Source organism: Carcharodon carcharias, chromosome 10 (assembly GCF_017639515.1).
Source record: "Carcharodon carcharias isolate sCarCar2 chromosome 10, sCarCar2.pri, whole genome shotgun sequence".
In the NCBI taxonomy this organism is placed as follows: Eukaryota; Metazoa; Chordata; class Chondrichthyes; order Lamniformes; family Lamnidae; genus Carcharodon; species Carcharodon carcharias.
This window is the reverse complement of record NC_054476.1, coordinates 35,396,376-35,420,948: the sequence shown is the minus strand read 5'-3', so window position 1 is coordinate 35,420,948 and position 24,573 is coordinate 35,396,376. Positions and strand designations below refer to the sequence as shown.

The window sequence follows — 24,573 nt, the reverse complement described above, 5'->3', positions numbered from 1 at the left end:
TGGGTGAAGACGGATGTGAAGTATTCGTTCAACACTCTACCAATGTCCTCTGGCTCCACCCATAGATTGCCTCCTTGGTCCCTAATGGGACCTATTCTTCCCCTGGTTATCCTCTTCCCATCGATATACAATATCTTGGGATTTTCCCTACTTTTACCAGCCAGAGCTTTCTCATATCCCCTCTTTGCTCTCCTAATTGCTTTCTTAAGCTCCACCCTGCACTTTCTGTACTCCACTAATGCCACAGCTGATTTGCTTCCCTTGTACCTGCTAAAAGCCTCTCATTTCCTGCTCATCATATCCTGAATATCTCTGGTCATCCATGGTTCCCTGGGCTTGTTACTCCTTCCTATCACCCTATAGGGAACATGTTGAACCTGTACCCTCCCCATTTCCTTTTTGAACGCCCCCCTGCCATGCTCTTCTGTAGATTTCCCCCACAGGTAGCTGTTCCCAATTTACCTTGGCCAGATCCTACCTTATTTTACTAAAATCCACTCTCCCCCAATCCAAAACATTTTTTTTGCAACTTGTCTATTTCTTTGTCCATAACAAGCTTAAATTGTACCAATGGTTATCTATTAGTTACTCGGGTTAAAAAAAAATCAGTTCATTGCTTAGACGTTGCTTTATTTTTGCTCAGCGAATTATTTCTTTCCTTCAAACCTCAACTTATTTTTTGAAATTCATGTTTAATGTTGTCAAACCCTATTGTTCCGAAATTTGCTCATCAACCTCAAGTGTTAGGAACTAGAGATAGTTTAACTAAGTTGTATTTGTATTTGTGGGTGTTAGGAATGAGTTTTAGCTTTAAGTTTATGTTTAATTTGTTTTTCTGTATGTATGTGTTAAGAAAGAGGGGAACTTGAATTTTGGTTTCACTTTAAAGATGCCTGCATTCTTATGAGCCTTAGTGACTCTTGAAGGGAAGTTGAAACAAACACCAGGTAGAAAAAGAAACTGTGCTGTTGCCTAGTAACAGGGGTCCAGGGAAAGGGACCCACAGAGACAGAGAAAAACAGAAAAGTGGTTTCAGTTCAGTTGGAAGCAGGTGCCAGGAGAAGCTGGACGCAGGAGAGGGGACTGCAGGAAGCAGGTTCCAAAGAATGAAAAGTCCCAAAACCAGGGAGTGGTAGAGGAGAAAAGGTCCCAGAAAGACAGTGAAGTCAAGGGAGAAGAACAAGAATCTGAACAAGGTCTTGTTCAGTGGAAGTGAAAGTAAGGAGCAGGGAGGAAGGCTCCAAGCTTAATGGGGGAAAGCTACAGGATGCAGACTTAAAGTAAAATAGGCTTGTGGGAAGCCAGAAGATCCAAGGAGACAGCCAAAGTTTGGTAACTCCTTACTTTGGGCACGTGAATCAGTGGCATTCTGTTGGCACAGCTGAGTAATAGAGAGAGTGCATGGAAGGTAAAGCTTGATTGCACATGACGATCCAAGGGAGAGGAACATTGGAAGGAGAGTTTGAAACCCTGGAGGTGGACCCTTGTGGAAGTCGTCCAAGAGAAAGCATCATTTGGAAGAAGATTCCAAAGCAGGTCCTTTGAGAGTGGAGACTGGAAACCCTCTTGTAAAAGGAGTTCAGTGAGACCAGTTGGCTTAAGGGGTGATGAATGTCTGGGGGTAGTTGATGGGAGATCCAAGAAAGCCAGTTGGTGAAGGATAGACTAGTGCCAATCTTTACACATTTTTAAAATGCTTATTTACAGAATTAACCATTACAAGCTTATGCCTCCTAACCCATTAAACACATCTTTTAATGTGTCTATTTATGGGAGACTGAAATGAATACCAAGTTAATGCCCATCACTTGTTACAATTAAACAGAACTAATAGGCAATTAATACTGCACACCTCATAACTGTCACTGTACAGAATAGACTTAGGGACAACATTGATTTATCACTCAAATGTGATGGCATCTGCTGCTTGATCTCAGAGTGTGGTGTGTCTGACCAGAGATTGCCTACTGGTTTACACAGACTGTGTACTTTCTGTGAGCATGAAAGATAGCTTTTGTAACTTGTGTTATCCTTGCGAATCTGCATATATCTATAAAGGTATAGTTCTGGGTGAAAGAGTATTGTAATATAGTTCATATTTTCTTGTTTGATAAATGTTTTATTCTATTGTTAAAGTTCATCAGCTGACTCCTGTGACTCTGTTCAGTGGCCAATCTCCACGTTTCTAAACAAAAAATAAAAAAAGTTAGGATCTACCAAGCCAGTTTCCACCCTGGGATCCAACTTGTCCAGCAGTAACATTAGCTGGCATCATAATCCAAGTGAGAAAAGAAAATGGAAATGTGGACAAGCCTGATTTAACATCTCTTCCAAAAGGCAGCACCTGTGGCATTGCAGCATGGCCTCAGTACTGGGCAATGGAGTATGTTTGACTGATGTTAAATCAAAGTTGCACCTATTGCTATTCTGTACAGTGACAGTTATGGGTTGTGCAGTATTAATTGCCTATTATTTGTTTAATTGTACATAGGTGATAGGCATTAACTTGGTACTCAGTTCAGCCTCCCATAAATAGACACAGCATAAAGATGTGTTTATTGGGTTAGGAGGCATAAGCTTGTAATGTGTAATTCTGTAAATAAACAAAAAATGTGTAAGATTGGCTCTAGTCTATCCTTCACCAGCTGGCTTTCCTGATCAGAACCAGGACAGATGTCTTCGTAAATGAGCAGTGGTGGTTTCACAGAATATCACAGAGATACCAGGGGAAGCTGCACAGTGTTCTCCACAGTATTACAATATTCTCCAATACCCCTCGGGCAGAAAACTACTGCATCTGTACTACGGGCCCTAACAGGAGAATGAGCCAGTGGTTTCCTTTTGGGGAGGGAGTAGAGTCAAACCCAGGGTATGGATCAGAATTCCAGATGCAGTTACAATATTGTTTGTGCTTTTGTGTTTTTTATCTTTGAATTCATTCTTGGGATGTCAGTGTCACTGACAAGGCCAGCATTTATTGGCCTTCCCCAATTGCCCTCGAGAATGTCATGGTCTTCCTGAACTGCTGCAGTATATATGTGGTGTAGGTACACCCGCAGTGCTGTTAAGGAGGGATTTCCAAAATTTTGACTCTGCAAAAGTGAAGGAATGGTCGGTTTAGTTCCACATCAGGATGGTGTGCAACTTGGGAGGGGAACCTGCAGGTGGTGGTGTTCCCATGCACCTTCTGTTCTAGTCTCTGTGGTAGAGGTCAGGGGCTTGGGAGGCTAGGTTAACTGCATATGTTTGTTTTAATGTATATGTAGCTGGTTGTGTAAGAGTTAATTCATTTACTCCACATGCTCTCAGCCACTACACATAGCTGCATTGGTCAATTAGCTGCCTTCCTGGAATGATGATCCAGGAAATAGTGTAAAATGCTATCTTTAGCAAATTAGATGTGATAGAGTTACTTGCATTTCCCCCCGCCCCCTGCCAAAAACACTACTTTAATACAGGAAAGGCTGAAATATTTGAGGCAGGATGGAAGGGAACTTACAGCTGGTGATGTTCCCATGCACCTGCTGCCTCTGCCCTTTTGGGGCTGGGGAGAAAAACACTGCAGGTTTGTGAAGTGTTGCCCAAGAAGGCCTTTTTGAGTTGCTGCACCACATTTGGTAAGTGGGATAGTCTGGTGGGAGCACTCCAGCCCAGCACCTGTGTTTTATTCCTGGCATGGGCTGGTACCAGAATGGGCCTTGGTGTGGAGCTGCAAATGTCAGCTTTTCCCTAATGCCTGCCAAAGTAAGCAGTCAAATTCTCACTGAACATACAAGCTAGGGAAGCAGAGCGACACACATTTCAATCATTTCCTTCCTGTACTTACAATTATAAATTGCCTTTCACATCCTCAAACCATTCCAAAGCACTTTACAACCAACATCCAATTGTAGTCATTGTTGCTATGCAAGCAAATGTGACAGCCAACTGGTGCACAGCAGGCTCCCGTGTACAACAACTGAATGATTGAATTAGTTGATGTATCCCTAATTGTGCTGGTCAAGGAGAGAAATATTATTAGAAGAGTTCTGAACTATTTTTCAATTGTGCCACCTGGGAGGCCAGTTTAATACCTCATCTAAAAGATGGCACCTCCAACAAATGCAGCGCTCCCACAGTACCACACCAAGAATGTTGCCCAGATACAAAGCCAATGGTCCTTAACAACATCATGGCTGTAGTACAGAAGGCTTGTGTTCAAGAACTAGCTGTGGCGCCTAGCCAAGCTGAACCAGTACAATGTGGAAAATTACCTTAGTATGTCCTGTCCACAAAAAGCAGGAAAATCCAATCTGGCCAATTACCGCCCCATCAGCCTACTCTCAGTAATCCACAAAGTGATGAAGTGTTGTCAACAGCGTTATCAAGCAGCATTCACACAGCAATAACCTGCTCACCAATGTTCAGTTTGGGTTCCACCAGAACACCTGGCTCCAGGCCTCATTGCAGTTTGGTCCAAACATGGACAAGAGTGACTGCCCTTGACATCAAGGCAGCATTTGACCGAGTGTGGCATTAAGGAATAGCGTGCTAGGCCTAACCATCTTCAGCTGCTTCATCAATGACTTTCCTTCTACCGTAAGGTCAGAAGTGGGGATGTTTGTTGATCATTGTACTGTGTTTAGTACTATTTGCAATTCCTCAGGTACTGAAGCAGTCAAGATCCCAGGCAACATTTAGGCTTGGGCTGATAAGTGGCAAGTAATATTTGCATAATACAACTGCCAGGCAATGGCATCTGTAGCAAGAAAGAATCCAATCATCCCCACTTGACTTGCATTATATCGTAGTGTCAGTTGGTAACACTTTTATGTCTAAGTCATAAGGTGGTGTGTGGGTTTAAGTCCTGCTCCAAGACTTGAGCACAAAAAAAAAAATCTGGGTTGATAGTCCAGTTTAGGACAGGGGGCATGCTGCACTGTTGGAGGTACCGTCTTTCAGGTGAGATGTTAAAAGCGAGGTCCTGACAGCCTCTCAGATGGACTTAAAAGATCCCATGGCACTTTTTTGAAATACAGCTGGGTAATTCTTCGTGGCCAATCAACAATACAAAAAAAAAGGTGGTCTGGTAATTATTAGATGACTGTTTGTGGGAGTTTGCTGTGTGCAAATTGGTTGCTGTGTTTCTTATGTTATAAAAGTGGCTACAGGTCAAAAGTACTTCAGTGGCTGTAAAGTGCTTTGAGACATCCAGTGATCATGAAAAGCATTTGAAATGCAAGTCTTTCTTTCCTTCCTTTTTTGTTAAAAAAATTGCTGAAACCACCTCCATCAATATCCTTGGGATCACCATTGACCAGAAACTCAACTGGAGCACTGTGATTCCACGAGTAGGGCAGAGGTTAGAAATTCTGCAGCGGGTAACACACCTCTTCTCCAAAGCCAGTTCACCTTCGCACTCTCTCTTCAGGTACCATGCCCTAAGAAGGCACTGGCAACCATGGACTTCCATGTGTTGGTCCATGGTTATGCTTGGCAAGGTACTGCAGTGGTTTGCTTTCTGCAGGTTCTTACTGACCAGGAGAACTCTCCCGCTCTTACCGCCTGCCATAGACCTATTGGAAGGATTTCCATGTTGGTAATCATGGTTGGCCCATTACAACCTATCCTCTGTGGCCATCAAGTCCCAGAGTGGGACTTGAACCAGGAGCTTCTGGCTCAGAAGTAGGGACGCTACAACCGCGCCACAAGACACCCCATCTGCTATCTACATGGTGCAAGTCAGGAGTGTGATACTCCCCACTTGCCTGGGCAAACGCAACTCCAACAATACTTAATGACAGTTCAGGAAACAAGACAAAGGAACCCACTTGATTGGCACCCTACCTTAAGCATTCACTCCCTCCATCACCATTTTGTTGTAGATGGTACACACAGCTGCTGCCACAAGATGAACTGCAGCAAATCATAAAGGCTTCTTTCACTTTACCTTCCAAACCTGTGACCTCTATGACCTAGAAGCACAAGGGTAGCAGACACATGGGAACACCGCCACCATCTGCAAGTTCTCCTCCAAGTCACACTTAGAACAATACATTAGGGAACCAACCAGGGAAAAGGCTATTTTAGACCGAAATATACAATGAGACAGGATTACCTAACAATCTCATAGTAAAGGATCCTCTTGGGAAACGTGATCAAAATTGATGAATTTCACAATCAGTTTGAGGGCGAGAAACTTGGATTTGAATCTGGTGTCTTAAGTTTAAATAAAAGAAATGACAAAGGTATGAAGGTGGAATGGCTAAAGTAGACAGTGAAAATAGGTTAAAACATAAGACTGTATAGAAGCAATGGCAGACACTTAAGGAGAGTAAGGATGTAACTTGCAAAGGACATTGAGAAACAAAGATTCTACAAAGAAGATGCACCATTCATGGCTAACTAAGCATATTAAGGATAGTATCAAATTGAAAGAAAGGGTGTACAATACTGCAAAGGTTAGTCGTCAGCTTGAAGATTGTTGGTTTCTAAAATTTGCCCAAAGGATGACTAAAAAATATGGAAGGAGAAATGAGAATGAGAGAGTAATCTAGCAAGAAATATAAAAACAGGACAGTAAAAGCTTTTGCAATTATATAAAAAGGAAAAGTAGCTGAAGTAAACATTGGTCTCTTAGGGAGTGAGACTGGGGAACTGGTAAGGGGAAACAAGGAAATGGCAGGGACTTTGAGCAAGTATTTTGTATCTGACTTCAAGGTAGAAGACACCAAAAGCACCCCAAGAATATTTGAAAATCCAGGGGCAAAAAGGAGGGAGAAACTTAAAGAGAGAGAAACCAGAGAAATTATGACTCTTTTCACTGGATTAAGAGGAGTTGTGGAAGAACAAAGAGGAGTTTTGATCGCTAATGTGGGGTAAAAGCTATTTCTACTTGTCACTGAGGTTATAAATTTATCAAGAGATGAGGGAAGAGGGCTGTTAAGACATGGAGCTCCTGAACAAAAATACTGACAGAAGCAGAATTCATGATAGCTTTAGATAGGGAAATGGATAAATATTTAAAAAGGAAAAATGTAGAAAATCGGAAGTAAAAAATGAAAGAGAAATGAGACTAAGTGGATAGCTTTCTCAGAGAATCCACACGAGCACGATGGACTGAACAGCCTTTTCCTGTGCTTTAGCCTTCTGTGATCCCACACAAAAAAATCATAGGGCATCATACTATTGAGGTTGAATTATTTCAATGTATTTTTTTTTATAGAAGTATGCAAGCTTGGCTATTCTGTGCAGCTGCCTGTGTCCATCATATTTATTGGTTGCTGTAAATAATAAATCCAAAGATTATCAACGATATTTGCTTTGAAATTATGCTCTTACCATCTAGAATGATTAGATCCCAGATGGCCAACACAGAATCCCAGCAGGGTAAGGATGTAAAAAGGGTCAGGAACCAAGTGGTGATGAACAGTAACGGTGCCACTTCCAAATTCTCCTGCCAGGATTTAAACAGTGTGCTAATTAGTACTGTTCCTATTAAGGTGATAGAAAGGAGCGTTCAAGGTACTTTTTATAATTACACAATTCCAATTTCTTTACAGTTAATTATGATTTAAACTTATATAGAGCAGACAGCACAGAAACCAGCCATTCAGCCCAACTGGCTTGTGTTGGAGCTTAAGTGTATCTATACAATTCGCAACGACTCATATAGTAGCAAATTCAACACTCTCATCGCTGTTTGGATAAAGAGGTTTCTCCCGAATTCCCTCACTTTCTCCCCATGATATTTGCTTGAGATAAAGGCAAAAATTATATTAACCTTGTTGATTACTTTCTATTTGTGCACATGCTTTTAGGGATCTGTGCATCTGGATACCAAAATCTATTTGCTCTTCCACCATTTAAAAAAAATGACATTTTTCTTCTTGTGATGTGGGTGACACTGGCAGGTCAGTATTGATTGCCCATCCTGTGTTGCCCTGAGGGGTATTCAGATAGACGTGGTGGAAGGTACTTAAAGAGGAGCTTGTCCAGCAGAAGCAAGAGCATGTGACTTTGGCTGGACAGGGGAGCAGTGAGTGTAGGAGGCAGGAAATTGAAGGCCCTGTAAAATCAGGGAGGATAAAGGAGAAAAACAGTGGAGGATGGAGATTTGGGGCACTTCAAGTAATAGACACAGTGATCCAAATGAATAGTGAACTAGTAAATGACCTAGGGTTCATTGAGGGTTAAACATTGGTCAGGAGTCAACCTCAGCTTAGCTGGCCATGCTCTCGTCTCTGAGTCAGTAAATCATGAGTTCAAGCCCAACTCCAGACACCAGATTGCATAATCTAGGTCAATGCTCAAGGTCAAGTCGGGAGGCATAATCAGTCTCTGGGAGTGAGTAGATAATGAGCCACAATAATGGCATCATGGTGGCCAAGAAGCAAAAATCACAGAAAAGAGTAAATAGGAAGCATTAATTGTATAAAAGAGATGGAATTTTCAGTACGTAAACTGGCCTCTTATTAGTTTCAGGGGTAAGTGGTAAAGAAGGGTAGTCACTTAATCACTAGATTTGGACAACATCCACAAATTACTCATGCTTAAAACCTACGGCTTAGTCTAGAGAGGATCTCAAATCTCAGCCTTACTCTACATCTGCAATCATGATAGTTGCTTCAGAAAGCACACCTGTGCGCAATCCTGAACTAGGAGGGAACACAAAGTTTGCGTTACAAGGTGGGTCTCTGCTTGAGAATGATGGACTAGTTACTAAATCTGAGAGAAAGTTGGTTGGGATATAAGCTACAGGTCTATTATATTGCCCTTACCATGTGTTGCCAGAGGTAGGGCATTCGGTGTTTCAGCAGCTGTTGAAAGATTTTGGCGTGCCTTTGGATTCTGTAAAGCAAACAGTTAGATTTCAGTGTGTACATGTAATGCAGCGCGATTTCAGCATGATTTTGTTAGGGGGAGGTCATGCCTGACCAATTTGATTGAATTTTTCGAAGAGGTGACCAGGTGGGTAAATGAGGGCAATGCATTTGATGTAGTCTACTTGGACTTCAGCAAGGCTTTTGATAACGTCAGCCTTGGAGACTGATAATGAAGGTAAGAGCCCTTGGGATCCAAGGCAATTTGGCAACTTGGATCCAGAATTGGCTGAGTGGCAGGAAGAGAAGGGTGATGGTCAAGGGGTGTTTTTGTGACTGGATGCCTGTGTCCAATGGGGTTCCACAGGGATCAGTGTTAGGTCCCTTGCTGTTTGTGGTATATATAAACGAATTAGACTTGAATGTAAGAGGGTTGATCAGTAAGTTCGTGGATGACACGAAAATTGGTGGGGTGGTAAATAGTGAGGAGGATAGCCTTAGATTACAGGAGGATGTAGATGGGCCGGTCAGATGGTCTGATCAGTGGCAAATAGAATTTAATCTGGAAAAGTGTGAGGTGATGTACTTGGGCAGGACAAACAAGGCACGGGAATACACGATGACTGGTAGGACCCTGGGAAGTACCGAGAATCAGAGGGACCTTGGTGTGCATGTCCACTGGTCCCTTAAGGTAGTGGGACAGTTAGATGAAGTGGATAAGAAGGCATATGGGATACTTGCCTTTATTAAAAGAGGCATAGAATATAAGAGCAGGGAGGTTATGCTGGAGCTGTATAAAATGCTGGTTAGGCCACAGCTAGCGTATTGCATGCAGTTCTGGAATCCGCATTATAGGAAGGATGTGATTGCACTAGAGAGAGTGCAGAAGAGGTTTACCAGGATGTTGCCTGGGCTGGAGAGTTTTAGTAATGAGGAGAGATTGGATAGACAGGAGTTATTTTCCCTGGAGCAGAGGAGATTGAGAGGGGACATGACTGAGGTGTCTAAAATTATGAGGGGCACAGATAGGATAGACAGGAAGGAACTTATCCCATTGGTGGAGGGATCAATAACTAGGGGGTATAGATTTAAGGTAAGGGGCAGAAAGTTTAGAGGGGCTGTGAGGAAGAATTTTTTCACCCAGAGGGTGGTGGGAATTTGGAACTCACTGCCTGAAAGGGCGGTAGTGGCAGAAACCCTCAACATTTAAGAAGTATTGGATGTGCACTTGCGATGCCATGGCATACAAAGCTATGGGCCTAGTGCTGGAAAATGGGTTTAGGATAGTTCGTTACTTGTTTGACCAGTGCAGACTCGATGGGCTGACGGGCCTTTTTCTGTGCTGTAGACCTCTATGACTCTATGATTTAAAAGAACAACATGCATTCATATAGCATCTTAATCAACTTAAAGCTTACAGAGGGGCCACACAGGATCGTTATCAAACAAAATTTGATACAGAGTCATCTAGGGAAACATTAGGACATGTGGGCAAAAGCTTGATCAAATTCATAGGGTTTAAGGAGGGTCTTATAGGAGGAGAGATAGAGGCAGAGAGATTTAGAGAGGGAATTCCACATTTTGAGGCCCAGGCAGCTGAAAGCATGTCACAAGAGCATCGGTGGAGCAATTAAAATTGGTGACTCACGAGAGGCCAAAGCAAGGTCCCCAAGTTATCAAACAGAGGCCTCTCATACAGGTAAAATGATCCTTTTGGATTGTTGCCACACATCCAGGAAGGTTAAAGAAGGCCAACTTGCCCCTGAACTGCTGGTGACTCATGGAAGGAAGCAAGAGAAAAGAGAGGAAAACAATAATCAGGTTTCAATTGGAATCAACAAGAAACATGCATTTATTGGAACTCAGAGGACTTCCAATAATGAATTTGCTTCTAAGTGTTTTTCAGTGGGCAAATGGTACAGCTAAATTGCACACAGAAATGTCACCCAAATAAGAATGAGGTGAATAGCCAGATCATCTGCTTTTCATAGTGTTCATTGAGGATTGAACGTTGGTCAGAAGCCAACATCAGCTTATCTGGCCATGCTCGTCTCTGAGTCAGTAAATCATGCTTTCAAGCCTAACTCCAGACGCCAGGCCGATAATCTAGGTCAATACTCCCACTGCGGCTGACAAAGAGCTGCAATGACAGAGGTGCTGTCTTTCAAATGGGATGTCAAACGCCTGGCTGATCAGGTGAACATAAAAAAAAAGTGTAGGAATCCCTCGGTGTCCTGGCTACTATTTATTCTTCAGTTAACACCTGAAAAAGCAGATTGTTGTGGGATCTTTCTGTGTAAACTGACTGCCATGTTTACATAAAAAGTGACTACATTTAAAAAGTAATTAATTGGCTGTAAATCTCTTTGGGACATCCCGAGGACACTATATAAAAAGAAAGAACATAGACTTGCATTTATATAGCAACTTTCACAACTTCAGGATATCTGACAGTGCTTTACAGTCAATGAACTCTTTTGAAGTGGGGCCACTGTTGCATTTTAGGAAATGTGGTAACTAATTTGTGCACAGCAAACTCCAGAAATAGCAATGTGATAATGACCAGACCATCTGTTTTTACAATAATGTTGGTCAAGGGATAAATATCAGCCAATAGAGATAGAGAGGTGGAGAGGTTTAGGGAGGAAATTCCATAACTTGAAGCCTGGACAGCAGAGGGTTGTGGCTTTGGAGGCGATTACAGAGATAGAAAGGGGCGAGGCCATGGAGGAGTTTGAGGACAAGGATGAAAATTTTAAAATCAAAGTGCTGCTTGACCAGGAGCCTGTGTAGATCAGCAGGCACAGTGGTGATAGGTGAATGGGACTGTGTTAAAACATAGACAAGCAGGGTATTGGATGACCTCAAGCTTACAGAGCTTCTAGTCATTTACTCATTGTGATTTGTGGGTGCTTGCTCTGCACAAATTGGCTGCCATGTTTCTTACACGACAAGGGGGATTACACTTCTAATTACTGTGTTATCTGTGAAGTACTTTGGGACTTTGAGGTCATGAAACGTGCTACAGAAATGAAAGTCTTTCATTCGACTGAAGTTTGTGGTTGACTCGCTGTGATCATGGTTTTAAATTTGATTCCTTAACAAATTACATTTTAGCAACACTGAGGACACTGATGAAACAGAAGCTAGATTCTCAGTGGCAGGTGCGACAGACAACCATACGCAGTGACAGGTGCAGTGTGAGACAGGCGCAATGTGAGCGACAGGCTCACTTAAATCCTTAGTAGTGACACATACGTATCTAACGAATGTTCATAAAATCCAGCCAGGTACTTGGGCTTTTCTAGTAGGACAACTAAAGCCCAGAAAGCATCCTCTTCCTGCATGTTCATTAGGAGCATGGCTGCTATGTAGGACATGCCTGGCAAAATAAAATAAGTTAAAAAATTAATTGAGTGCAGAATTTACTATTAAAAAGCTGCATGCATTACACTGAAAGTTGACTGATAATATAATGATGAACAAAAGATTCAGAGGGGAAAATTTTATCTGACCACCATTACCCTCAAGTAGGAGATGGGTGAGTTTAATTTGTTTACTCCCTGCCAGATTATATTCTCCAATGGCTTCAAAGATTGACATTGGAGAGGGGGTAAAATGGTAAACCTGAACCCTAAAATTACCCTTATAGGACTATGCAGCACAGAGGGAGCCCATTGTATCCACGCTAGCTCTTTGAATAAACTATACAATTAATCCCACTCCTCCCGCTCTTTCCCCATGAACTTTTGTGTTTTTCAAATATTTATCCATTTCCCTTTTAAAGGCCATTATGGAGTCTGCTTCCCCTTTCTTTGTCCCAACAGCTTTCTGCATGAAAAAAAATGCTCTTTTAATGATGGCCTTAGTATTCTCAGTAGTTACGATAATTGGCAACAGAACCAGAGGGGAGCTGAGGAGACTTGGTCTTAGACAGTGGATTAGTACGATTTAGAATGCTCTTCCTAAAAAGTGGTAGAAACAGATTGAATAATGAAACATAGAATTGGATAAACACAGCATTTGAAAGGGAAGAATTCGCAGGGCTAGGGGGAAAAAGGGGTGGGGGTGGGGGCAAGTGGGACCACTTGGATAGCTCTTTGGCACAATGTGCCAAATGGTCTCCTTCGGTACTGTACAACTTGATTCTATGATTTCAGCTACAAGCTCACTAACCACATTTTTCCCATTTACATTTATCAAAACGCTTAATGAAGTGGAACACTACTTTCCGATTATTACCCCTCTGTTTCATCAAGAGTGCCCCGGTTTCTTCACTCAGTATTAAAACCATCCCATCCCTGACATCATCAAGGGAAAGCTTTTCAATACTTTCTCTGTGACCTGCATGCCCTCTTTAAACTAAGGCATCCAAAGCTGGGCACAGTGCTTGAACTGCAGGCTAATCAATGAATTGAATAGGTTTAGCATCACGTTAGGGATATGAGGATAGCACAGGAAAGTTGAGTGAGCTAGAAGAAGTTGAGTTATAAACTCATGGAATGGAAGACTAAGCTCAAGGGGCCATACAGTTTAGTCCAACTCCAATTTCTTATGTTTTTAATACAGTTTCAAAGCAAGGCCAGACGATTGTTAGATGCTTGGTGAGTTGCCACAGGTTCGTGAAATTGTTTCCACCTTTCAGAGGATATATTGCATCTAACGTAGCTACTGGGAAAAAATAATTCTTTAAGATATTGTCACTTCAGAGCCTGCATATCAGGGATCTTACTCCATTCAAACTCTACCAAAAAAAAAATCAAAGTGCTTGCTTGCTCGCTCCTGGGATAAGTGGGGACGGGGCATGCTGTAAGGAGAGAAGAGCATTTTCTTAGAACCTTATCTCACACTCAGGACGTCCCAAAACACTTCACAGCCAATGAATTACAATTGCTGTTCATCTGTAGGCAAACGTAGTAGGCACCTTGCTCACAGAAAGGCCCTATAAATAGAAAATTATATATGAGTGAGAGGTGTTGGTAGAGGCAGGAATACTGGCTCAGAGACTGGGAGAACACCCCCCCTACCCCCAGCTTTGGTCCTAATGGAATCTTTTAGGCCTATTTGAACAAACAACTGGATCTCAGTTTTATGTTCCAGCTCAAATACTGCAGCTTTGACTATACAGCATCCATTAAGAGAACGCTATCCATTGAGCTATTTTGGTAATATTGGGTGTGTTCTTTAGAATAAATGAACCCTGAACATTCATCAAGTTCTAGACACCAAAATGGATAATCAGTTGGAGGTCTGAACAATGAAAGATTCTGATGCTTTATTCCCTTACTCCCTTTAAAGACAGTACAACTTGCTTGATTGGCACTCCATCCACCACCATAATCGCCTGCTTTCTCCAACATTAGCGCATTTTGGCAGGAGTATATACCATTTTCAAGATACACCGCAGCAACTCGCTAAGCCTCCTTCAACAGCACCTTCCAAACCTGTGACCCATTATTACCTAGAGGAACAAGGGCAGCAGACGCATGGGAACACCACCACCTGTAAGATCCCCTCCAAGTCACACAACATCCTGACTTGGAAATATATCATCGCTCCTTCACTATTGCTGGGTCAAAACCCTGGAAATTCCTCTCCAACAGCACTGTGGGTGTACCTACACCAAACCGGGTTCAGAAGTTCAAGAAGGCAACTCATCATCATCACATCATCATCTCAAGGTGACGGCTAGAATTCAGTAATAAATGACAGCCTTGCCAGTGACCGAGCATCAGTGAAGCTGCCCAAACGTGTTGGAGCAGACAAGCCCTGAGAGTTTGCTTGGGGAGAGTGGGCAACCAAGGCAATATCAATAGAAAATCATTCACATACATTCCACAAAGCCCATCTCAGTGCAACCAGAGTCCCACAATTAATGAGTCGCCCAAGGGTGTGAAACACAAGTCCAAGGTACTCCAGAATGGTTGTGCTTTACAGTTTGAGATGTCAGCTTTGGCTCAATGGGTAGCATTCTCATCTGAGCCACAAGGTTGAGAGTTCAAGCCGCACTCTAGAGACTTGAACACATAATCCAGGCTGACACTCAAAGCATTACAGTACTTGTTAAAACTTGGATAGCCAGGTGATGAAGGATATAATGCTGGAGCTTAAAAGCTTTTAAGTGAATAAAGATTATTTACAAAGACATACATTGCATACCATACAGCTCCAACAACAAAACCTCTTTCAGCCTGTTCCTATATAAATGAGCATAGGCAAGTCCCAATTTAATACCCACCACTTCAATACAATTAACTGATATACACCCAACTGATTTGTATAACAATCTGAAGGAGTGCTGCACGATTAAAGATGCTGTTTTACAGATTAGACGTTAAATTGAGACGCTATCGGTGCTCTCAGATAAAAGATGCTACAGCCGCACTATTTTAAAGAAAAGGAGGGTTCCCCCATTTTGTTCTGGCTAATATTTATCCTTCAGCCAATGTCACTAAAAAAAGACCAGATGAACAGACATTTTCTCCATTGCTGCTTGTAGGAGTTTGTGCAAAGTGGCTGTTGCATTCCCTACGTCAAAATGCACTACACCATAGAAAATAGCTTAGTTGGCTGTAAAGAGCTTTGTGATGTCTTGAGGTCATGAAAGGCACTGTAGATATTTAAGTTCTTCCCATCTTTCTCTTCACACATACTCAAACTGCTGAGGGCTTGTTTATTCCTCTGAATTTTGCAATGTTTGCCACGCTTTAAATGTCAATAGGTCATGGTATCCTAGCATTGGCAACCTTAGCTTGTGGACAGGCACAAACACCAATCTGCTGCCACATGCTTTGCATATACCACCCTGTACATTTCTTTAAAGAAAGAAACACAAAGGGACATTCCATAAAATATTTATCCTTTATTAGAATGCAATCTTCGCACTTTCCTTACATTCCATCAGCGCTTTCAAGTTCATGGGCATCAACAAGGTTTTAAAATTGTTGAAGTTTGCAAGTCAGAAAAAGCAATTTTGGAAAGGACACTGTTACATTGAAAGATAAATTCACAATCCCACAATCGAAGGGGCTTTAGGTTGCTGAATCAGCACTGGAGAATTGCAGCTCACTTTCAAATCCCCAAAATACTCCCATTAAGGACAACTCATTGATAGCTAACGCAAGGTGTAATGAAAGGCCTGTCTATTAGCTTGTGTAAACATACCTATCGTTCCCATGCTCGCTGACCTATATTGTCTCCTGGTCCACCAATGTCTCAAAATTATAATTCTCATCATTGTGTTCAAATACCTGTATTGCCCTGTCCCTTCCAATCTCTGAAACCTCCTCCAACACTACAACCACATCCACCTCACCCAACCCCCAGATATTTGCCTTCCTCTAATTCTAGCGTCTTGCGCATTCCTGATTTCCATCACTCCACCATTGGCAGCTGTGTCTTTAGCTATCTGGGGCCTGAGGTTTGGAATTCTCTCCCTAAACCTCCATACCTCCCTCTCTTCTCCAAATCTACCACTTTGACAAGCTTTTAGTCACCTGCCTTAATATCACATGTAGCTCAGTGTCAATTTTTTAAAAATTCAGTCATGGGATGTGGGCATCGCTGGCTAAGCCAGCATTTATTGCGCATCCCTAATTGCCCTCAAGGTGGTGGTGGTGAGCCGACTTCTTGAACCACTGCAGTCCATGTGGTGCAGGTACACCCACAGTGCTGTTAGGAAGGGAGGTGCAAGATTTTGACCCAGTGATAGTGAAGGAACAGCGGCATATTTCCAAGTAGGGTGGCGAGTGGTTTGGAGGGGAACTTACAGCTGGAGGTGTTCCCATGCGTCTGCTGCCCTTGTCCTTCTAGATGGTAGTGGTCGTGGGTTTGGGAGATGCTGTTGAAGGAACATTGGTGAGCTCCTCGTAGATGACACACAGCTGCTACTGTGCATTGGTGGTGGAGGAAGTGAATGTTTGTGGATGGAGTGCCAATGAAGTGAGCTGCTTTGTCCTGGATGGTGTCAAGCTTCTTGAGTGTTGTTGGAGCTGCACTTCTCCAGACAAGGGGAGAGTATTCCATCACACACCTGACCTGTGCCTTCTAGAAGTTGGACCGGCCTTGGGGAGAGTCAGGGGGTAAGTTACTCGCTGCAGGATTCCTAGCCTCTGACCTGCTCTTGTAGCCACAGTATTTATATGGCTAGTCCAGTTCCATTTCTGATCAATGGTAGCCCCAGGATGTTGATAGTGGGGGATTCAGTGATGGTAATGCCATTGAATGTCATGGAGCAATGGTTAGATTCTCTCTTGTTGGAGATGGTCATTGCCACTTGTCAGCTCAAGCCTGGATATTTTCCAGGTCTTACTGCATTTGGACATGGATTGCTTCAGTATTTGAGGAATCATGAATGGCGCTGAACATTGTGTTGTGCAATCATCAGCAAACATCCCCACTTCTGGCCTTATGATGAAAGGAAGGTCATTGATGAAGCAGCTGAAGATGGTTAGGCCGAGGTCACTACACTGTGGATCTCCTGCAATGATGTCCTGGAGCTGAGATGACTGGCCTCCAACAACCACAACCATCTTCCTTTGTGCTAGGTATGAAACCAATCAGCAGAAAGTTTTCCCCTGATTCCCATTAACTCCAGTTTTGCTAGGGTACTTGATGCCACACTCCGTCAAATGCAGCTTTGATGTCAAGGGCAGTCACTCACCTCACCTCGAGAGTTCAGCTCTTTTGTCCATGTTTGAATCAAGGCTGTAATGAAGTCAGGAGCTGAATGGCCCTGGCGGAACCCAAACTGGGTGTTAGTGAACAGGTTATTGCTAAGCAAGTGCCGCTTGATAGAACTGTTGATGACCCCTTCCATTACTTTACTGATGATCGGGAGTAGACTGGCCGTAATTGGCCGGGTTGGATTTGTCCTGCATTTTGTGTATGGAACATACCTGGGCAATTTTTCACATTGCCAGGCAGATGTCAGTGTTGTAACTGTACTGGAACAGCTTGACTAGGGGTGCGGCAAATTCTGGAGCACAAGTCTTCAGTACTATTGCCGGAATATTGTTAGGGCCCATAGCCTTTGCACTATCCTGTGCCTTCAGCTGTTTCTTGATATCACGTGGAGTGAATTGAATTGGCTGAAGACTGGCATCTGTGGTGCTGGGGACCTCCGGAGGAGGCTGAGTTGGATCATCCACTTGACACTTCTGGCTTTTCCACTGATGTGCTGGGCCCCTCTATCATTAAGGATGGCATTGGTTGTGGGATTGCTTAGCTCTGTCTCTCACTTGCTGCTTATGCTGTTTGGCATGCAAATAGTCTTGTGTTGTAGCTTCACCAAGTTGACACCTCATTTTTAGGTATGCCTGGTGCTGCTCCTGCCATACCCTCCTGCACTCTTCATTGAACCAGGGTTCATCCCCTGGCTTGATGGCAATGGTAGAGTGGGAATATGCAGGCCATGAGATTACAGATTCTGTTCGAGTACAATTCTGCTGCTGCTGATGACCCACAGTGCCTCGTGGATACCCAGTCTTGAGGTGCTAGATGTGTTCGAAATCTATCCCATTTAGTGCCACACAACACGATGGAGGGTATCCTCAATGTGAAGGTGGGAATTCATCTCCACAACGACAATGCAGTGGTCACTCCTACCGATACTGTCATGGACAGATGCATCTGCAGCAGGCTGATTGCTGAAGATGAGGCCAAGTATGTTTTTCCCTCTTGTTGGTTCCCTCACCACCTGCCGCAGGTCCAGTCTAGCAGCTATGTCATTTAGCTCAGTCAGTAGTGGTGTTACTGAGCCACTCTTGGTGATGGGCATTGAAGTCCCTCAACCAGATGGTGCCCCTGCCATCCTCAGTGCTTCCTCCAAGTGATGTTAAACATGGAGGAGCACTGATTCATCAGCTGAGAGAGGGCAGTATCTGGTAATCAGCAGGAGGTTTCCTTGCCCATGTTTAACCTGAAGCCATGAGACTTTATGGGGTCTGGAGTCAATGTTGAGGACTCCCAGGGCAATTCCCTCCCGATTGCATATCAATGTCCTGCCACTCCTGAGGGATGGTGATGGTGGTGTCTGGGACATCATCTGTAAGGTATGATTCTGTGAGGATGACTATGCTTGACAAGTCTGACAGATAGCTTTCCCAATTTTGCCTCCCCTTTGCAGGGCTGACAGGGCTAAGATTGCCATTGTTGTTTCCGGTGCCTAGGTCGAAGCTGGGTGGTCCATCCAGTTTTGTGACTTTGTAGTGGTTTGATACAGCTAAGTGGCATGCAGTTAAGAGTCAACCACATTGCTGTGCCTGGAGTCACATGTAGGCCAGACCAGGTAAGCATGAGATTTCCTAAAGGGCATTAGTTTTTTTTTTTAAGAACAATCGACAATCATCATTAGACATTTAATTCCAGATTTTTATTGAATTCAAATTCCACCATCTGCTGCGGCATTCGAACCCCAGTCCCCAGATCATTACCCTGGATCTCTGGGTTACTAGTCCAACGACAATACCACTATGCCATCATTTCTCCTAAATCACATGGAGTGAATCGAATTGGCATCTGTGTTGCTGGGGACCTCCGGAGGAGGTAGAGATGGATCATCCACTCGGCACTTCTGGCTGACGGTTCTTGCAAATGCTTCAGTTTTATCTTTAACCTCTGATAAATCACCTTGTGACATTAAAGGCACGATGCACATTCAGTTTTTGTTGCAATACTTTCCAGAATTACTTACAATTTGGGCAAGTCCAGGCTGGCAATAGATTCCACAGTGAGCTGGCAATAGGTACCAATAGTTCCCACAATTGTGCTCTCTCTCCTCCTGGGTCTCAGCTCATTCTTACTCTTCCATTCCCTTCTTCCCATACTTGGTCATGCCAGCTTAGCTTTGACCAGTCACTTGAAACTTTGCCAGCTGAATTTCCACCTGTCAGGCTCCACACAATGTGATGTTAATTGAGGATGGTTGAATTCACAGGCAGCCTGGGTTCTACTTCAATAATAAGTGCACCCTGGGTACTTGCATATATTATCAGCTGGTTTTAAATCTGAAATTTTAACATTTGAAAAAATTCAACAATTATCAGCAAAGTGAAAGCCACAATACTTCCACCTTTTCTAAAATGCTAAGTGTGCAAATTATGCAGAGATCTCAGAAAATTGTTCTATTACCTGGAACACTACTGCCCCCTTATGGCTCTCAACTACTGTAAGAAATTGGGGTCTTTAATAAGCAGATATTTCCTGCATTTTATGGGATTAGCTAGGCAGCACTGATTTTCTTACTGGAAAGAGGATTTCTAACGCTTTGACCTCTAAATGGTCTTATTTCAGGCTTCCACGTTGACATTCCTAAGCTGGCATCTTCTGTACCTCCTTATCTACGTAATTGTTTAGAACCAAGATATAACCCTCAGCATGATGTAAACTAAAAACTGACCTCATGAGGATGATGAACAGGGGAGGTGTTAATCACCTTTGACATTTGGAGTCCCTGTCCTGTATCCATTGGTCAGAATCATTAGAGACTGACACTGGGTAAGTTACCAGCACCCCAAAAAGGATATATATATATATTGAGGTTGGACGGAGGTCCTGGAAAGTTCCTATTGAGGGATGGTATACTGCTGAGGTGTTGGGGAGGTTGCAGTACTTGTTAGTAACCATCTTCTTAAGATGGACGAGGAGGATGAGAATGGTGAGATCAACACATTCTGTGCCAACTAGTTGTCTGCCATTTGGCACTAATAAATCACAACTGTTACAGGTCGTATACCTTTTCTGTCTAATTAGTTAATGTATCATATCTAAACTGTTGGTTCTTCATAAATTCAATAAACCATCTTAAAATTACTTGTGACTAGTCGACTGCTTATTTAGGTACCTGTGGTCCCGATCCACAAAATCTTACACGCATGCACACACACCCCAGTGGATGGGGATCCTGCAGAGACAGCAAGGAGGGATCTTCAGGGTGCATTTGTAACTTCTCTAATAATTAACACTTTGCTTGGATTTTCCATCACACCCTTAAATTTAATATCCACTAAGAGCACAAACTCCCAAAAAGTTGAAATGCTGTGATGTGAAGCAGAATGTTTAATTGAACACTACAATTCCTCCACCCTCCTTGCTACACTAGGAACCATTATTACAACTTTTATCAGAATATAAATTGTATTTTTGATACACAAGCAAAAAGACAGACTCATATTTCTACAGCACCTTTTACAACCTCAGGATATCCAAAAGCACTTTATAACAGCATCTACACTTCACATGTACTTCATTGGCTGTAATGTGAGAAATGCAGCAGCCAATTTGTGCACAGCAAACTCCCACAAACAGCAATGTGGTAAAGAATAGATAATCTGTTTTAGTAATGTTGGTTGCAATGTCCTGAGGTCATGAAAGGAGCTGTATAGATGTAATTTCATTCTTACCTTTAGGCTAGCCCATACTGATTACTTTTAACAAATTTAATCCCTCATGACATTATGCTGACAGAGATGATGCTTCCTGGGATACTTACTCTGTATTAAAGATGTGCTGAATAGACATGTGGCTCTTACCTTGGCAGTAGCCTATCTGAGGATTATGCTTGGCATATGCAGAGAGGATCCTGAATAGCTTTGCTTGCCCCTCTTTAGCCTCTGGATTTTTACCCATCAGGGAACAGTGAGTGGGAAAAGATCTTTCTGCACAAAATAAAGAGCAAAATTACGAAGTATGCTGTGCTTAAAGAGGTCATCTTTTAACACACAAAAAATCATGAATAATATCTACGCATGTAAAAACATGATGTTTATGGGCTTGTTCCAATAAATTCAGATGATGAGATGAAACAAAACTGAGTTGTCAGAACTTATCAGGAAAGATTGAATGAGCTGGCCTCTTCTCTAGAAAAGAGAAGACTGAGCGGTTACTGAATAAGATATGAAAGAGTTTGATAGATGTAGAGAAGGTGTTTCCACTTGTGGTGTATCAAAATCTAAGGGCCATAAATATAAGACAGTCACAAAAAATTCTAAAGATGGAATTCAGAAGAAACGTCTGTATCCAGAGAGTGGTGAGAATGTGGAACTCACTACCATGTGGAGTGGTTGCAGTAAAGAATAATATAGATGCATTTAAGTGAAGCTAGATAAACATGAGGGAGAAAGGAATAGAACGATATGTTAATAGGATGAAACAAAATAGAATTGAATACAAACACAGATCAGTTGGGCCGAATTGCCTGTTTGTGCTGTAAAATATGTAATTTATCCAAAACTCTGCTGCCTGTGTCCTAATTTGCACTGCCTGTGTCCTATCTTGCACTAAGTCCTGTTAACCAATCACAATTGTTCTCACTGGCCTAGACTGCCACTGAGTCCAGCAATGCTTCAAATTTAAAAATTCTCATCCTCGTGTTCAAATCCCTCCATGGCCTTGCCCCTCTCCACCTCTATCATCCTCCATCCCTACAACATTCCGAGATCTCTGTGCTCCTCCAATTCTGGTCTCTTGCACATCACCAACTTATTTTGCTTCACCAGAGGTGGCCATGCCTTCAGTTGCCAAGATCCTAAGCTTTGGGGATGCTTCCTTAAATTTCTCTTTTTTTTAAAAAAAAGAGCTTCTTAAAACCCTGCTAGGTGTAATTTTTTTGTCTGCTTGTGCTCCTGCAAAGCACCTTTAAGACTTTTCCTATGTAAAGATTGCTAGTTTTTATTTGTAACTAAAAAAGACTAATGATTCACAGAACAAATAATTGTCTATAAAGCTATTGTTGTTTAAAGGCCCCAAAAAATTACATTATCAAGGAGACCTAATTACCCCACTGGTGAAATAAAAGTTTACTTACTAATACTGAGAGAAAACATTAGTCAAAGAAACACAGAGCAAAAGATAATATTGGTACCATTCTTGTTGGAGTGGAGAATCTTGTGGTGTACCCCATTAGTTCAGCTTTTTGCTGCACCCCTCAAGTCAAACATAATTTATCCTATAACATGCTGATAATGGTGGGGAGCGAACCAGCAATCATCACTTTAACCAAGTAAGGTTTGAGAAAGAAACAGAGGAACAACAGAAAAGAAAATCAGGTGAATCTGAGTCAAAACAGGTCCAGAAAGAGAAATAAAGAAACAAATATTGCAATGAGAGGAAGAGACAGAAAGAAAAAGTAGAATAATTAAAATTTGACATTTTTAAATCTCCAACAATTTGCTACCTGTAGGAATCATAGTTAACAGTTTAAACTGTTCGCTTTCTGAGCCAGAGCAGTTAATTGGCATTGTACTATCATGCTGTTAAAAGGGAACTTAATGAAGTAAATTCCAGCCCCAACTTTGAGGCCTCACTCTTCCCCCACAGTCCTGTATTAATCACTAATTAATCCCATGGGCTCACTCTTATCCTATAGTCCTGTATCAACCTTAAACTTTTTTTTGATGAATTCATTCATGGGATGAGTGCATTGCTGGCAAGGCCAGCATCCCTAATTGCCCTTGAGAAGGTTCTAGTGAGCAATCTTCTCGAATCAAAGCAGTCCATGAGGTGGAGGTACATTCAGTGCTATTAAGGAGAGGGGTCCAAGATTTTGGCTCTTCCTTTCTCTCTCCCATAGCCCTGTATCAATCTCAAACTAACCCCGCAGTTCATTTCTCTCCTTGTAGCCCTGTACCAATCCCAAAGTAATCCCACTGCCCTTCTCTCTCCCCACAGCCATATATCAATCCCAAAAAAATCCCATTGCCCCACTTTCTGCCCGTAGTCCTGTATTAGTACCAAACTAATCCCACTGAACTGCTCTCCATGGAAATAATTGACTGAGTTTGGCCACAGACGGTCTGCTGCTATCTTCAAGCCGAAATAGCCAAAATGATCGGTTCACTTGTTCCGCTCATATTTTGGCATACACTAGTCAATCATTGACTAGACAATCTACGGTCTCGACAGGTATGGCGTTAAGTAGGTGTATACATGTTCAAAGGATGGTGGAGGAAATGGGGTAAAATTAAATCCTGCAGGGATTATGCTTTTCTCTTTGCCTGAAGAGTCAATTATGGTCAATTGACATGACAACAATAACCAATCTTCAAATACTAAACAATCTCCCAGGACACCCTTCTACAGTCAGCAAGCCCATCCCTCCCCAAATCCTGCACATTCTAATCCATGGATCACCTATTGCCTTGGCAGAATGGGTGCTGCTGGTCAGGTCACAATCTTGGCTGCCCAACTGCAAATGCCACCTCCCAATACACAAGAACAAAAGAAACAGAAGTAGAAGTAAGCCATTTGGGCCTTCCAGCCTACTCAACAATGGCTGGTCACATCCCTACTTCCCTTAATTACCCAAATATCCAAAAAAATCTATTGATTTCATTCTTGAATATACTCAATGGCTGAGCATCCACAGTCTCTGGGGTAGAGAATTCCAAAGGTTCACAAACCCTCTGAGTGAAGAAATTTCTCCTCATCTCATGCCTAAATTGTCAGCCTATTGAACTTCTTCACCTGGGCAACAAGAAACAAAACCATCACCTTCACACAATTCAGCCACCTTACCAACATCCAGGACAATCTGTCTCAATGTTTCAATCGTGACCTCAGGGTTTCGGTTAGGCGTCAGGTTGCAAGTTCTGCTCTCTGTTTCTGCCCTCTCTTTATCTGCATTGTCCAGTGTAGAAATGGCCATCTGCACCCCATACTCATTCACACCAAGGCTTGCGAGCTGACTGCGGAGTTCCTGCACGTACTCCTGGGAGAAGTGTTAAGCCGTTCTTAAACCAAGTTGTTCTTAAATCAACTTATTCTCAAGCATTTC

The 24,573-nt window shown here is 42.6% G+C and overlaps 1 protein-coding gene across 3 annotated transcripts in view; it reads right to left on the bottom strand.

Moving 5' to 3' along the window:
* The window catches only part of si:ch211-266k8.4 (TBC1 domain family member whacked), a 144,226-nt gene that overhangs the window by 100,258 nt on the left and 19,395 nt on the right, over window positions 1-24,573 (bottom strand). For all 3 annotated transcript variants that reach the window (XR_005944258.1, XM_041197990.1, XM_041197991.1), the window contains exons 4-8: window positions 24,315-24,507; window positions 21,332-21,457; window positions 12,060-12,183; window positions 8,760-8,829; window positions 7,321-7,435 (exon numbers count right to left, since the gene is read on the bottom strand). Coding sequence is in view for 2 of the 3 variants with exons in the window: in XM_041197990.1 (XP_041053924.1) it covers window positions 7,321-7,435; window positions 8,760-8,829; window positions 12,060-12,183; window positions 21,332-21,457; window positions 24,315-24,507 (628 nt within the window). In the remaining variant the exon portion in view is untranslated. The remainder of the gene's footprint in view (window positions 1-7,320; window positions 7,436-8,759; window positions 8,830-12,059; window positions 12,184-21,331; window positions 21,458-24,314; window positions 24,508-24,573) is intronic.